General features: G+C 45.8%; 2 protein-coding genes across 11 annotated transcripts in view; one reads left to right on the forward strand and one right to left on the reverse strand.

The window, feature by feature from the left end:
• The window catches only part of CLPX (caseinolytic mitochondrial matrix peptidase chaperone subunit X), a 19872-nt gene extending 17184 nt beyond the window's left edge, over window positions 1-2688 (reverse strand). For 4 of the 8 annotated variants that reach the window (XM_086848794.1, XM_086848799.1, XM_086848793.1 and 1 more), the window contains exon 1: window positions 1791-1994. In XM_086848794.1, coding sequence (XP_086704920.1) covers window positions 1791-1860 — 70 coding nt within the window. In that variant the 5' untranslated portion in view covers window positions 1861-1994. Of the gene's footprint in view, window positions 1-1790; window positions 1995-2029 lie in introns of those variants that run through there. The other 4 variants (XM_086848798.1, XM_086848795.1, XM_086848800.1 and 1 more) reach the window with 2 other exon arrangements.
• Window positions 2047-13932, forward strand: SPG21 (SPG21 abhydrolase domain containing, maspardin). Of its 3 annotated transcripts, none has more exons than XM_086848814.1 (9): window positions 2047-2289; window positions 6068-6161; window positions 9577-9738; window positions 10550-10630; window positions 11238-11383; window positions 11833-11941; window positions 12371-12478; window positions 12843-12983; window positions 13281-13932. In XM_086848814.1, exons 2-9 carry the CDS (start codon window positions 6099-6101, stop codon window positions 13401-13403), a joined length of 933 nt encoding a protein of 310 aa, XP_086704940.1. In that variant the 5' UTR covers window positions 2047-2289; window positions 6068-6098; the 3' UTR covers window positions 13404-13932. The 3 variants fall into 3 exon arrangements, with proteins under 3 accessions (XP_086704940.1, XP_023789591.1, XP_086704941.1); XM_023933823.2 differs by lacking the exon at window positions 2047-2289 and adding an exon at window positions 2924-3062; XM_086848815.1 differs by lacking the exon at window positions 2047-2289 and adding an exon at window positions 3081-4830.
• The last annotated feature ends 13 nt before the right edge of the window (window positions 13933-13945 follow it).

Consider the following 13945-nt stretch of genomic DNA (forward strand, 5'->3'; position numbering starts at 1 on the left):
CTCATTTTAATTCAGAGTGCTCTTGTGAGACAGAAAATGCACTGGAAACTATATGGGATGAACTATGAAACCTTACACAGCACTGATTACTGAGCTGTGAAGACTAAACCAGGGGGAAAAAAAAAACCATATTACTGCTACATCAGCTGGTGGCTAAGCATGAAAAGCCTCATGTGCTTATTGTGAGGTCTGAGTGGGGTCTTTTGGATAAAATATCCATATTGTACAATTACACAATGAAGCAGTAAAAGTTATCACCTCTACTTCCTTGTGTCAATAAGCCCAGAGGGAGATTTTCAGGAGAAATCAACATTCCAATGCCTGGCAGCTGCCACTGACCAATCCAGACTCAGATAAATGTTCCAATACATAACTGCTGGCAGGGTTTGCTCACACACACCTGGAACTGGTGGCTCAGGTGATGGTTTTTTTAAGCACTAAATTCAAAGGACATGTACCTAATGTCGCTGGCAGCAATGGAACTGCTCAGATTTGTGATGGAAAGCTCCCTAACACATTATTAACCTTTAACTGATACTTGATGAAATAAATGCTGACTTTTGGGCCAAGCCTGGGGGATCTTGGAGGCATCTATTGGTCAGGAAAGTGACAGGAGACTGTGACAAACTAACTGTCCCACATAACACTCCATTGATTACATTGATCTGTGCACTCTGAACTCTCTCAAGCTGGCACCAACCAGCAACAGCAAACAAAGCACTTGGCAGAAGACACAATTTAATAAAAAAGACACACAAAAATAAGATACATTTATTTTTAAATAACTTTCATTTAAAGCTGATGGATAAATAATTGCATTGTTCTATCTGCATTTTATTCTCATTTGCTCTTTTACATATTAACTCTGAATCTTAGTTCTGACCAAAAACCACACAAATTTTAAAAAAGATAATTCTGTAATGAATTACAAATAGCAGTTGCTTTAAAGTTGATTGTTTCAAAGGGGTTGCATAAGGGCAGACAGGCTAGACTTGAAAGTACAGGTCTGAACCAGCACAGGTGATATTTGAGATATAAATGTAAAGGCACCTACAAAGAGTTAACTCACCTCTTAAGAGCAGTAAATGATCTCTGACTCATCAGGCTATTGCCGAGGGTAGAGTAATTGAAAATATTGTTGCCAATGTGGCAACAGAGAGATTTTTCAGCACAATTTGGGGTTGCTCTACCATTCCCCCAAAGCAGCACTTGGTTTGTCTGCTCTCAAGAATACCATGAAAAGGGTAAACAAGGAAAAAAAACCTAAAAAAGGAACAGCTTCCCACAGCCTTCAACTTCCAGTGAGTAGCTGGCACAGTCTCGTCCTTCTACCAAGTTGGAAATAATTAATTTTGCTAACTAAGCCCGTCTTTATGAGCAATAGTTTAAGTTCAGGCTGCCACAAAGGTAGGCTTTTACTTAATTAAGGTAATTAAGCCATTTTTAAGCCAATTAAACACATTTACTCGCGCTGTAGAGTAACATACACTGTCCGACAGCTGCTGAACATCACTTCTGTTGAAATAAACTCTACTCTGGCATTACATTTCTCCATAGCGAGGGCAAATTCCCCGATACTTCACACCACGTAACGCTGCCCTTACCCCCACTCGCACCGCACGGGTGACACCAGCAAACAGTTAAAAGGAGAAAAAAAGGGGAAAGGCCGCCGTGTCCCGCCACTGTCACAGCGCGATAAGGGCACGGCGGGGCCGCGGCTCCCCTCAGGGCCGCAGGGCCCAACCCCGCCGGGCCCGGTGCGGGAAGGCCAGAGGCCGGAGCGCGGTTACCTCTGCGAGCGGAGGGCAGCGTGGAGCCGAACAGGCGGGCGGCGGCGGCGCAGCTGTGGCAGGCGGACATGGTGCAGCGGCCGCGGGCCCGGCCGGCTCCCCCCGCCGCCAACAAGGCCTCGCTGGCGGCGGTCCGGCCCCGCCCGCCCCGGTAACACCCCCGTGACGGCAACGCGCGTCACGGCGAGACTACACATCCCAGCGGGCATGGCGCCGCGCAGCGCCCCGTTTGAACGCACCTTTCACGCGAGGTCTCATGGGAAGTGTAGTGCCAGCAGTGATTAGTTGCGTGGGTGCCGCGTGGTATTGAGGGAAATGTAGTCTGCGACCGGCAGCGTCCCGGGACTCGCTCAGTCACTCCTAGGCGCACCGTCCAGGTGTTTCCTCTTCCCGAATACAAAATGAGGGGAATATTTCCCTTGATCACAGAAATGTTTTGGGTTTTTTTTAAGGGCCTTTCGTGAAAGATCAGGCTGAGACGGGAGCAGGAAAGCTTCAGGTAAACTGAAGGGATTTTGGGAGCGAATACAGAATGATGCCGCGTGTTGTGGGGTGTTCTTCAAGCAGGGAAGAGCATGGTACAAATATATATATTATCTAATGAAGTGTATCTTTTTGGCATGCCTTACAAAGAACACGCCTATAACTGCAGGTAACTATAGGTCTGTTTCTTTCAGCTCACCTTCGGCTCCTATTTATTACATACCAATTAAACAGGGCTAATTGACTCCACCTGCTCATTAGAGGAATGACTCAGTATCACCTGTCGCTCTCCTCAATTAACCTGAACTGCCTCGCAGCGAACAGATTGCCCGAGAAGCTGCGGCCCATCCCTGGAAGTGTTCAAGGCCAGATTAGATGGGGCTTGGAGCAACGTGTTCTAGTAGTCCCTGACCGTGGGGGGGGTGGAACAAAACGAGTCTTAAAAAGTCCCTTCCTACGCAAATTAGTACATGAATTAACACAGGGGCACGTGACTTCCGCCTCGGTAGCGATGGCACCCGCCCAGCTCACTTCCGCCTCGGTAGCGATGGCACCCGCCCAGCTCACTTCCGCCTCGGTAGCGATGGCGGCGGAGCTCTTTCCGCTCCGCCCACGCCCCGCCCACGGGTCACGTGGGCTGCGCTGCGCAGCACCCGGAAGTGGCGGCCGGCGGGTGCCCCCGGCTGGGCGCGCGGGGCGGGAGGGGGAGGCGGGAGAGCGGCGGCGGCCCCGGAGCTCCTGATCCTCCTCCTGCTCCTGCTGCTCCTCGTCCCCGCGCCCTGCCAGCCGGTGAGCGCCCAGCACTGATGGGGAAGGCGGCGGTCATCGCTGTGGAGACGGGCCTGCCCCTGTTCTCAGCGCCCCGCACCGAGGAGGGAGCTCTGAGGGGCCGCGTGGGCGCTGAGGCGAGTGGGGCGGTCTCTGCTCCTTCGCGACCGTGTCAGCCCTGGAAAAGCTGCGCTGGAGGGGACGGGAGACTGTGCGGGGCGGGGGATGTCTTTTGAGCTCTGGAGCGAGGTCGTTGCGGCCCCTGAGGGAGAGGAGAGGAGAGGGTCGGGACGTGGCCCCGTAGGGAGCCCAGAGACCCCCCCTTGGGGCTTCATTTACTGGGGGTCTCTCAGGATAAGGGGTTGCCTCAGCCTGTGCTGCAGAGGGGAAAGCGTGAGATGAGGGTGCGGGCTTTTGTCCCCTTCTCCCTGCAAAGCTGTGGAGCCAAATGTGGTTGAGGAGGAAGGAGCAGGGGCTGGGGGCGGTGGGCAGCTTGGGACAGGGTTGGTGGGAGCAGCGCTGGGGGACGGGGGAAGGTGCTGCTGCCATATCCCAGTTACCCATAAATCTTCTTTCTCATTGTCTTTTTAAATCAATAATGAATGGAATATGTCAGTGCAGTGGAATAACTCACAAGGAGACTATTACAAAGTGCTCTGAGCACATCTATAGGTGATTCTTCTTTCAGGGGAATTCTTTTTAAGGTTAAAGTTCTTCAGGTTATTTTGTTTTACTAAAAGTGAAACTTGGGTGTTTAGAGGCTGATCATGACCAGTATCAGGCTCTTTGTGGTCTGAGTTACCTTCAGCAGCTGAATCTGTTTTGAGTTCATGGTTCAGTTTCTCTGTGGCTGGAAAGCACACATAGCTAATATGAGTATTTGTGTGTACAAATTTAATGCTGTGTTTCTGTGCAAGGGAGAAAAAAAAACCCAAAAAAACCCATCTCAGTAAGAGCGCATTCTCTAATCCAAGTTCCCTCTTGCCTGGAAAGAAAGGCAGCCCTTAGGAGTGGTGATTACAGATGCTCCTTTAGAATAAAGCTGGTGGAAATCAGCCCAGGTGTTAGTGGCCGATGGCTCACTTCCATGAGTGGTAACAGGTGAACTGGGAAGTTCAAAATCTGGGTTTCAGGTGGACTGTAAACTCAGTGTGGTGCCAGACAAGGTACAGGGACAGCACAAAGTCCACTGCATGGTACCTTTTTTATCAACTGCAATGTCACAGCTCTGTGCTCCCAGCAATTAGCTTAAGGGTGCTGAAAGACTGGGGTGGCAGAAGTAGTGAGGTGATCACAGCAGGAAGAGGTTGCCAACCCTCTGTGGCAACCAGGGTGAACAGCAGGAAAAATCTCCCCCTCCGGCGCCTCTGTGTCTGTGCGGGGCCCTGACTGTGACTTCTGCTTCTTGGCCCTGCCAATGTAACAGTCCAAGATAATGTGTGTTTTAAGGCATTTCCTGTAATTTTTCTGCCACAGTTTTGTCACACTGTCGTTTGCTGAAGAGCTTTTAGAAAGCCATTGATGTGTGGTTATGGAAAGGAATTTGTCAGAACTGTGGTTTCCTTGCTCCAGTGACTGCTGTCCCCCAGCCCATGAAAGCATCCTTGCACCTGCTCTGCTTTGGAGGTTGTTGGAATTGACATTTGTTACCCTTGCTGTAATTTTACCTACTGACAGACTTTGATAGAGAGCAGAACAGTCGGTGCAAGCACCAAAATGAAACCACATAAATTTGAAACAGCCACACAGCTGAACATCCCACCTTGAACCTTTGAACATTGGTTCAAAGGTGAGAACATAGGTTTGTGAGGTGTAGCTTGTGCTCTATGGAAGGTGTGTGTTTGTCATGCAATTTAGAAAGTACTTTCCCTTTTAAAATGCAAATTTTCTGCACTTGGAAGATGGTAAATGAAGACTGAAAGATGAGGAAATTATAACGAACTGTTAATCCAGCTGTAACCCCAGAAACTGGTTAAGCTGCCCACCAGCAGCTCTCCTGCAGGGACAAGTGAATTGGAGTGACTCACAGAACACAACAAGGTCTTATTTTATGAAGAATTAAGAAACAAAACCTATTGATTTAGACTTGGCAACTGTTTAGTAACAAGAGCAGAAGTTTCTTTGTTTTTCTATGCTCGGTGCTGTGTGTGAATGCATGAAAATAATCTCCCAAGGCAGTTGGCTTTCAGGGTAAAGCTATTGAGTCTGCAAACTTCAGAAGTGTTTGATGCCATTTGTTGTATAAATGGAAGCTAATGGTCTTTTGCTGCTTAAAAAAAAAAACCCAAACAGTTAAATCTTGGAGCTACCTCAGTGTTTATTACTAATTAATGGAGTATTATAAGATACTCATTATGTATGCTTGGCCATTCTGGCTGGGGAGTGAATTAGTGGACCCAACTCAAAATCAATTTGTGCTGTATTAATTGGTGTGCTTCAAGGATTTCTTCATTGGTAACTCCTGACAAGAGTCTGCTTCTGTGTGGATAGAATTAAAATTTCAAGGATTTTCTGTAAATTAAGCCTTGGATCAGGTGATGTTCCTGATGTGCTTTGGGACTTGTTTGGGTCAGTTATACTCAAATGGAAAAATGTGACCTGAATACTGAATAGGTTCATGAAATTATGTCTGTGGTGTGAATTCCTTAGTGAATTGTATGAATATTTATTAGCTATAAACTTGGAGTGCCTTATCAAGTTAAAACAAACCAAGAACATGCTTTAGGTTTTGAAGCCACTTACAGCCTACAACACAATTGACTTTCTCTGCAGCTGTCACACGGGAATGCTGCTACATAAGCATCATAATTAGATTGGTGCAGTAATGCAGTCAGGTGACTGCCTCTTGGGAGAATAATTGCATGGTTTGATGAAAACTGAGCAAAAGTGAACTTGGTGTGAGTCAGAGGTAGTGCCATCGACTGATAAGTGCAAATCACCCTGCACTGCTTTATTTACATAGCCCAGTTTTCGAGAGCTGCCCATGGTGAAACTGGTATTGATTTCTCATTCTTTCTCTTTTTCAGGCTGACCCAAACTGAGTTTTTTCTAAACATCATGGGAGAGATTAAAGTCTCTCCTGACTATAACTGGTTCAGAAGCACAGTTCCTCTTAAAAAGGTATGGATGGACATCTCATGGGTGAAATATCTCCTCTCGTTTTTTAGGGGAAGAGATTCAGTGTGGTTAATGCAGAGCAGTTATGTTAATGCAGTGGCTGTGCTACTGAGCTGCTTTATCTCCTGAACTGTTGTCACACATGTCATGTGAGTGCATGAAAGCACCCCCTTCATCTTCACATGCTCCTTGGAGGTCACTTCTGCCTGTGGTGGGGTGCAGAGACTTGCAGCTGTGAGCCATGGCAGTGGCAGCTGCCATCCTGGTGCCGGCCATGCCTGAGGAGGGGGCTCCAAGGGAGTGGTGTGTGCTGGGCATCACTCTCAGAGCTGCCTGGGTGCACTGGACTGAGCTGCCAGAGCCACCTCCACTGTTCCTGCCCATTGTCCTCAGGCCAAAGCAATGTCCAAAGACACTTCCCCAGCAGTCAGGCTGCACACAGAGTCCTGAGAGTGGGAATATCCTTAACCACGGGGGAAAAACCCAGACAGTTCCTTCTGCTTAATCACACTGTCCAACCACTTTCTCCTCTTGCTTGGATTTCCCCACTTCCTTTTACTGAGCCACAGAGGAATGTTTGAGGTGTGCAGGGCTCCAGCTCTCTGCGTGCTGAGTGGCAGAGGGCATGCAGTGCACTGTGTAACTCCTGAGCCAGTAAAGCACTCCTGTGCCTTGTGCAGGTCAGGCTTGCTGGGGCTGTGGTTGCAGAGTGACCTGCAGCAGCCCAGACTGCCCAGACAGAGAGACAGCCCTGCCTTTGCACCCTGCTGCTGCTGCCAGCACGGTCACTGCTGTGGCTGGACAGGCAGAGCAGCAGTGTCCTGTCTAGCCTGAGGTGTGTTATAGTTTGATTTTGGGCTAAGCTGACTTTGGTGTGGTTCCCTTATCTGGATGACTGTGTGAGCTGCAGAAGCACCTTTAGGGAAGGGCTGTAGGATTCTCATTAATTTTTGCTGCTTTGTGTCTTCTGTAGATAAGAAAGGTGCATTGCTGTTGACCCCACGAGCTCTGCTGTTGCCTTGAGGCAATGCCTCACTGGGTCACCAAAGCCAGGGGACAGGATTTCAGCAGAAAAATGTGTGGGTGCTCTGAGGCTCTGCTTTGTGGGATGCAAGGTGGTGAATGGAAGAAGCTGGAGGTCGTGGTTCCAAGGGAACGTGGTCCTGCTGCAAGTCAGTGCCAGCAGCCACTGCCTTCAGCTGCTGCCAGTGCTCAGGGTTTCATAACTGGAGACATGTGTAAGCTGAAGCTGATGGTGACCTGGTGACCTTCAGATTTGGGAATGCCTCACCCTCTTGAGTTCTGCTGTCTCCTCAAAAGGCAAATGATGCCACAGTGGTGAATGTGGGGTATGAAGAAATAAACCAACTAGTCCTGGTTATTGGAGAAAGAAGTGAAAAAAAAATCCCAATTTGAAAATGTAATTAATCTCTGAAGCAATCTTTGGGAATACATTTTCCTGCATTATCCCCCCAGAAGTGCAAAGCATGTGCAGTACAGAGGAGGAAGTGACCAGCCTTGGTAATTGCTGTCAGATCAACCTAAGGAAGCAGAGCCAGAGCAGTTTGAGAATATGCTGAGATGTTTCTCCTGACAGGCACAGGAAATGCACAGCTCCATCCTCCTTCCTGCCCTAGTCAGATATAGGAAGTACAGCACAGAAAATAATATTTTTTAACCAAATCTCCTGCTTTGCCTGTGTGCCTCCATTTGCATACACCACTCACTCTCTTATCTGAGTGCTTCCAAAAAGTTTCTATCAAGGGACACCCTGGACCTGCTAAAAAGTTCTAGTCTTTGTTTTGAGGCAGTGCAGATTTTATCTTCAATGTGAATTGTAGCTGATCTTGATGGATCAACCAGAAAAAGAAACAGGTTGGTGACCTCCCAAGTCAGGAGCTAATCACACTGCTGCCTACACAGCTCTGGAGCTGGAGTTAACTGTCCAGTATGTGCCTAGAAATCAACCAGAACAGGTACTTAAACCATTGATTCACTGTCTGGGCTCCAGGAAATGTTACCTCTCAGCCTCAGCTCTCTTGGCATGAACTAACTTTGGTGTTGTTATTTCCAAGACTACAGTCTGCCTTTGGAAATACTCCTAAAGGTAAACTTGGTAGTAGCCACCCTGAATGGATCCCACATTGCTGATGGAATGACAGCTGAGAACAGCAAGGGCTGGAGCCCAGGGGTTGTGGGGAAGGAGTTGTTGTGGTGGGGATTGGAAGGGCTTTTCTACATGCTCTTTATGTTTAAATGGTTTATGTTTAATTGGTTTCAGTGGTCTGGAAGCTCTGGTATGCAATCTGTCTTTTTTTTTAATAGAGACTTTAGAAAACAGCGTTATCATGTGATTCCTCACATGCTCCCAGAGCCTGAAATACTGGCTTTATTAGGAGCAGATTTGTTAGTCAAGCAAATCTGATTTGTGATACACTGTTCTCCTCTGATTACTGAGAAGCTTAACTGCTGGGTTGGAAAAGCAAATTGTGCTTGTATATTACTGTTCAAAAAGCTATAAAATCTTGATACAGAGGAGAGATGCATTCTGGCTGCTTGACTCAGGCTTTCCCTAGAGGTTTCTGCTTGTTAATCTGGTACAAGATGCAGCTTCTGCTGGGTTGTGGAGCTGAAAGAACATCTAGGGTATAGAAAGCAGTTTCTGGTAGAACAGGCCTTGTCAAAACAAGTCAGGCTTTGGTGCTGCTAGAAAAGAAGACACAATTCTTAACACTTCTGAAGGTACTAATTATGCTAAGACTTGTGCTACTGTATGAGGAGCTGCTCATTAGGGATAGCACCCATATGTGAGTAATCTCCCTCAGCCAGCTGTGTGTCCTGGGCAATCCAGATGCTCCTGAGATGCTGCCAGATAATGGAAGCATTTTTCCCTCCAGGTCAGCCTTGCAGTGCTGCCCTGGGAGTTGTGTGTGTCTCTGTTTCTGGCAGATAACTGTAAGTGTTTCAGATCTTGGTGATAGCTGCTTAATTCTGCAGGCCTGCATGGTTCCAGACCTGTAACATCTTCTGTCTGTGGATGCAAATATCAATGGTTGTTTAAAAAGCTGTCCCTGGGGCAGTGCTGGCTCTTCCAGCTGCTGCTCTTGGTACCCTGAACTGACCTCTTGGGTCTCTCCTGAGCACGGTGGCACCTTTCCTGTGCTGCAGTTTATTATCCAGCTTATGTCACAATGCACAAAATATTCTGTCTGATGGTGTGGCCACAATTCTGTTCCAGCTGTAGCCACATTGTCATTCCAGTTAGAAAACAGCCTGAAAGCTATTGTGAAGAAGAATAAGAGAAAGTCTTGGGTATTATAATATTTACTAGAAGTTGGAAATTTCTAAAAGCCATCCTGGAAGCTGAAGAACCTCACTTGTCTTGTGTTTCTCCTCCCCTCTGTGCCTCTCTTTCCAGATAATAGTAGATGATGATGACAGTAAAGTCTGGTCGCTGTATGATGCAGGACCAAGGAGCATTCGCTGCCCACTCATATTTCTCCCTCCTGTGAGTGGAACTGCAGATGTGTTTTTCCAGCAAATTCTGGCACTGACTGGATGGGGCTACAGAGTTATTGCTGTGAGTATTCTGAGTCCTGTGTCAAAGGTGGTGTACTTGTGCTTGTTGCTCTGATTAGAGGTTGGACAAATGAACTTAGTTCTGACTTAGGGAATCCACCGAAAAACTTTGTGCTAAGTTGCACTGCACAGTTAGCATGTGAATCCAGGCTGGAATCTGCTATATGTCCATGGCAGCATTTACCCAAAACCTTGTGCGTGGACACTGTTGACTTATCAGCCTACTTTGCTCCTTGTGTGTCCTGGACACAAGTACTTTTTGCCTCCAGCTGCATCTTTGTTAGCCCTTTGAGGCAAACAAATGAATTAGTTCAGGGTTTCCATGTTATCCATAGGGATGGTGGATAACATGGTTCTCAGACTATATAGTAGCTGCAGATGCTATTTCACTCCTTAAATCCTACCAGCCTGCTCTTCTGGGGCTTCTCAGCTCCTCAGCTGAAGTGTTGATTTGTGCAATATATTAAACAGCCTGGCTTTAGGAGTACTGCTGTCCTTCGCAGCAGTTAATGATTTCTGTATCTGTTCCATGCTACAAAATCACTTGAAGAACCATTCCAGCCTCCCCTCCCGCTGATCCCAGAGTGAGACAACGCTGCACTTTCCCCAGCAAACTCTGCTCTGTGGCACTTGGTGTGTTTTTGTGTAACAGAGGGGGAGGTGTTGGCACCTTCTGGCTCTGGGGACCTTGAAGAGGAACTTCATAACGTGGGAGAGGCACGGTGCTGTCTTGAAACCTTTAATGTGAAAACTGGTACAACTTTGAAGCAGATTGATCTTAGCCAGTTTTTTCTGACTTTGTGTTATTTTAGTTGCAGTATCCAGTGTACTGGGATCACCTCGAGTTCTGTGATGGATTCAGGAAACTCTTAGACCACCTTCAGCTGGATAAAGTGAGTGCTCCAAGACAAGGAAGTGGACAAAGTGTTGCAATAAAAACCTGATGTTTGAAACAGTCTCATTTGAGAGCCAGTGCAAAAAATAGATACAAAAATAGCACCTATAAATAAAGAGGCTGTGTTGCAATTTCACATTTTAAACTAGTTTATTTTTGAAGGTGAATGCCCTTGGAAATTGTTATACTTGGCCTAAATTCAACTGCTATTCCAGGCCCATTAAATTGTATGGGTTAACTCCATTTTTTGTGAGAGACTGTGGAAGTTATCCTTCCTAACTCACACAGTAGAGAACACCACAGTAAAGTCTCTTGGGCTGGAATAGCTTTAGAGAACAAAGTGAAATGTTTGGGTTTTTTCTTAAGCTTGATGATCACAAAGAAATTGGCACTGTGAGTCTGTGGGAAACATTTCCCTTTGTTAGTATTTATCACATTTATATTGCACATAAAACCAGGAGATGAATGGAACAGTGATTCTTTCAAAAAGTGGGTTATAAGGACAAGGTAAACTTGAGTGACCTATTTTTGTAACGAAGCACTGTGCTCAAAGATCACATTTCATCATCTGTTTGTTGGTTTAATTTTTTTTTCCCTTGCATTAGGTTCACCTTTTTGGAGCTTCTCTGGGAGGCTTTCTGGCTCAAAAATTTGCTGAATACACTCACAAATCTCCCAGAGTTCAATCTCTGATCTTGTGTAATGCCTTTAGTGACACTTCCATTTTCAATCAGACGTGGACAGCAAACAGGTAAAGAAGACAGACAAGCAAGCAGACTCATGGCATTATTTTTTTTGCAATGGAATGTTACATTGATTAGTTGGATATATGTCTAACCTGATTCCAGCCTGGGGGAGGGAGGTGTAGGATGGAATACTTGTGACATCTAAAAGCACACCACAAGGAGAATGGAAATGTTAACAATTGAGAGTGTGGAATTAGACAAATTGTTTTGTGATCCTCTGTGGATGTGTGGTCAGACTTAATAACTTTGCCTGTTGTCTAACAAAACCATTTAGAGCAAGGAGAGTGTTGTTCACATGTTTAAATTATGCTTTTGCCATGTAACTAGAAGTTTTTTCAAGGATTTGAAGTTAAAACACAGTCTGTGCAAGGAAGGAAAGCACTTACAATACAGCATATTGATGTTGAGTCCTTGGTGCTTGAAGATAAACTTTGAAATCTTTTTTCTGTTTTAGCTTTTGGCTGATGCCTGCTTTTATGCTGAAAAAAATTGTCCTTGGGAATTTTGCATCTGGTCCTCTAGATCCTGAAATGGCTGACGGGATTGATTTCATGGTGGACAGGGTAGGTGGCTCTGTGCTCTGACGGCTGTGGTGTCACTCTGTAGTTAGTGAGAGGCAGGTTATGGATATTTCTGCTGCTTTCTTCATTCACTGATTGAAGGGGGAGGGATGAGAAGTGGATCTTTAGCAGGTGTTGACTGTCACAGCTCCAGCAGTTTAACTGATTCACTGACCCTCTACCATAGTTCTGTTTGTGTCTATCAAGAGGAGTTAAGGCACTGAGGTGGAAAAAAAGAAAATGCTGGGATAGATCTGTGGGCCATGCTCTGGGGGAATGTTGTTTAGGCATTTGTCTCATGCAGAGTAATATTAAATTGGAATTATAACCTTCATCCCTTTAAAGCTATCTTCTCTTTGTCTGTATTGTTAATATTGCATTAACTTCCTGCAGTGAAATATATTGTTAATCAGTGTTTCTCTCTACTGCAAGCTGGAGAGCCTGGGCCAGAGTGAGCTGGCCTCAAGACTCACCCTCAACTGCCAGAACTCCTATGTAGAACCTCACAAAATCCGAGACATCCCTGTAACCATTATGGATGTAAGTGAATCTCAATTTTTTAATTAAACACTATTTCCTCCCTTTGGCAGGTGGAGCCATGATATTCAGTTAGCAACTTAGCAAGCATTTGCAGCATGTAACTTCCTATTTAGGGAAGCCTTCTGCTGACTGGGCAACACTGTGACTTTTCTGTGCTAAGTTATGAATTAGATGTTCTGTGCCATATGTTTCAGTATTACAGTATTGGCTTTCTAGCTGTCAGTGCCCAGGTTTGCTTGTTTTCTGTTTCATTCACCATTCCACAAAGAAGCTGAGGGTCTCTTCTAGGAGCAGCATGCAGCCAATCTGATGTAGCAACAAAATCTGAGGGTCTCAGAACTCATTGCTGGGGCTTGTTCCATAGGTGTTCGACCAAAGCGCGCTTTCAACAGAAGCAAAAGAAGAAATGTATAAGCTTTACCCTAATGCCAGAAGAGCTCACCTCAAAACAGGAGGCAACTTCCCCTACCTCTGCAGGAGTGCTGAGGTCAACCTGTACATTCAAGTGAGTTCCTGAATTCAATCAATTAAAGTGTTTAGCCACAACAGCAGAAGGAAACTCCTGTTGAGCTTGCTTTTGTTTCTTAACTTCCCTGTGTGCTCTGTGCTGCTGATACCAAAGGGCAGGGCTGGGAGCAGCTGTGTCCATGCTGGGCCAGCTTTGGGGGTTTTCTGTCTCTGATCTTTTGTACTCCAGAGCCATGGTTTCACCCTGACAAAAGTTATTCAGAAGGAATGTTTCTATTTTACCAAAACACTGTGCTCCTACACCTGTTTCTGTGTTATTTCCCATGTCCAACAGATCCATTTGCTGCAGTTCCACGGAACCCGGTACGCAGCCATCGATCCCTCCATGGTCAGTGCAGAAGAGCTGGAAGTCCAAAAGATCAGCCTTCACACCAGCAACGAGCAAGAAGAGCAGTAGGCTTGGGAGTGCCAGTGAAACAGAGGCATTGGTTTGGTGGTCTTCCTGTGTACAATCAACTGTTCCCACTCTGCCTTTTCCCTTGTGTTAGCCGATTATCACTGTGTGATTCCAACTGGATCAAGTCAGTGAACTACCCGTGGACAGCAACCTCCAGCAGTGTAATGGAATAGATCTGTTTAAATTTTAGTCTTTGGATTCAAGGAAGCATCTTTGAAGACTACACTTTTAAAAATAAAGACATTTTTTCTACCAAAGTCTTCACTATATCATGTTCTTAAGCAGAACGGTATTTCTTTTTATATTTTTCACTTGGCTGTACATATTACCACATGCAGATTGTGTACTTATAAGCTGACATATATTTTTGTTGAATATTTGATTTAAAAGATGTTTGTGTCCATGTTGCCATCACTTATTTGCTTCGTACATTGTGTTGTAAGTTAGTTTGTTTCTATTTGAAATAAAGCATTTGAATTTTTAACTTTCTTGCTGCTTAAAAATGGTTTTCAATAAAACTTCACTTTCAGCAAGTGTCTCTT

This window comes from Cyanistes caeruleus, chromosome 13 (genome assembly GCF_971803275.1).
Source record: "Cyanistes caeruleus chromosome 13, bCyaCae1.hap1.1, whole genome shotgun sequence".
NCBI classification, from domain to species: Eukaryota; Metazoa; Chordata; class Aves; order Passeriformes; family Paridae; genus Cyanistes; species Cyanistes caeruleus.

What these genes read in the sequence shown, in the direction of transcription:
- SPG21 (XM_086848814.1), top strand. Translation starts at nt 6,099, where the DNA reads ATGGGAGAGATTAAAGTCTCTCCTGACTATAACTGGTTCAGAAGCACA. An exon ending in TTGATTTCATGGTGGACAGG is followed by an intron (nt 11,942 to 12,370) that starts GTAGGTGGCTCT and finishes CTCTACTGCAAG; the next exon opens with CTGGAGAGCCTGGGCCAGAG. An exon ending in AGGTCAACCTGTACATTCAA is followed by an intron (nt 12,984 to 13,280) that starts GTGAGTTCCTGA and finishes CATGTCCAACAG; the next exon opens with ATCCATTTGCTGCAGTTCCA.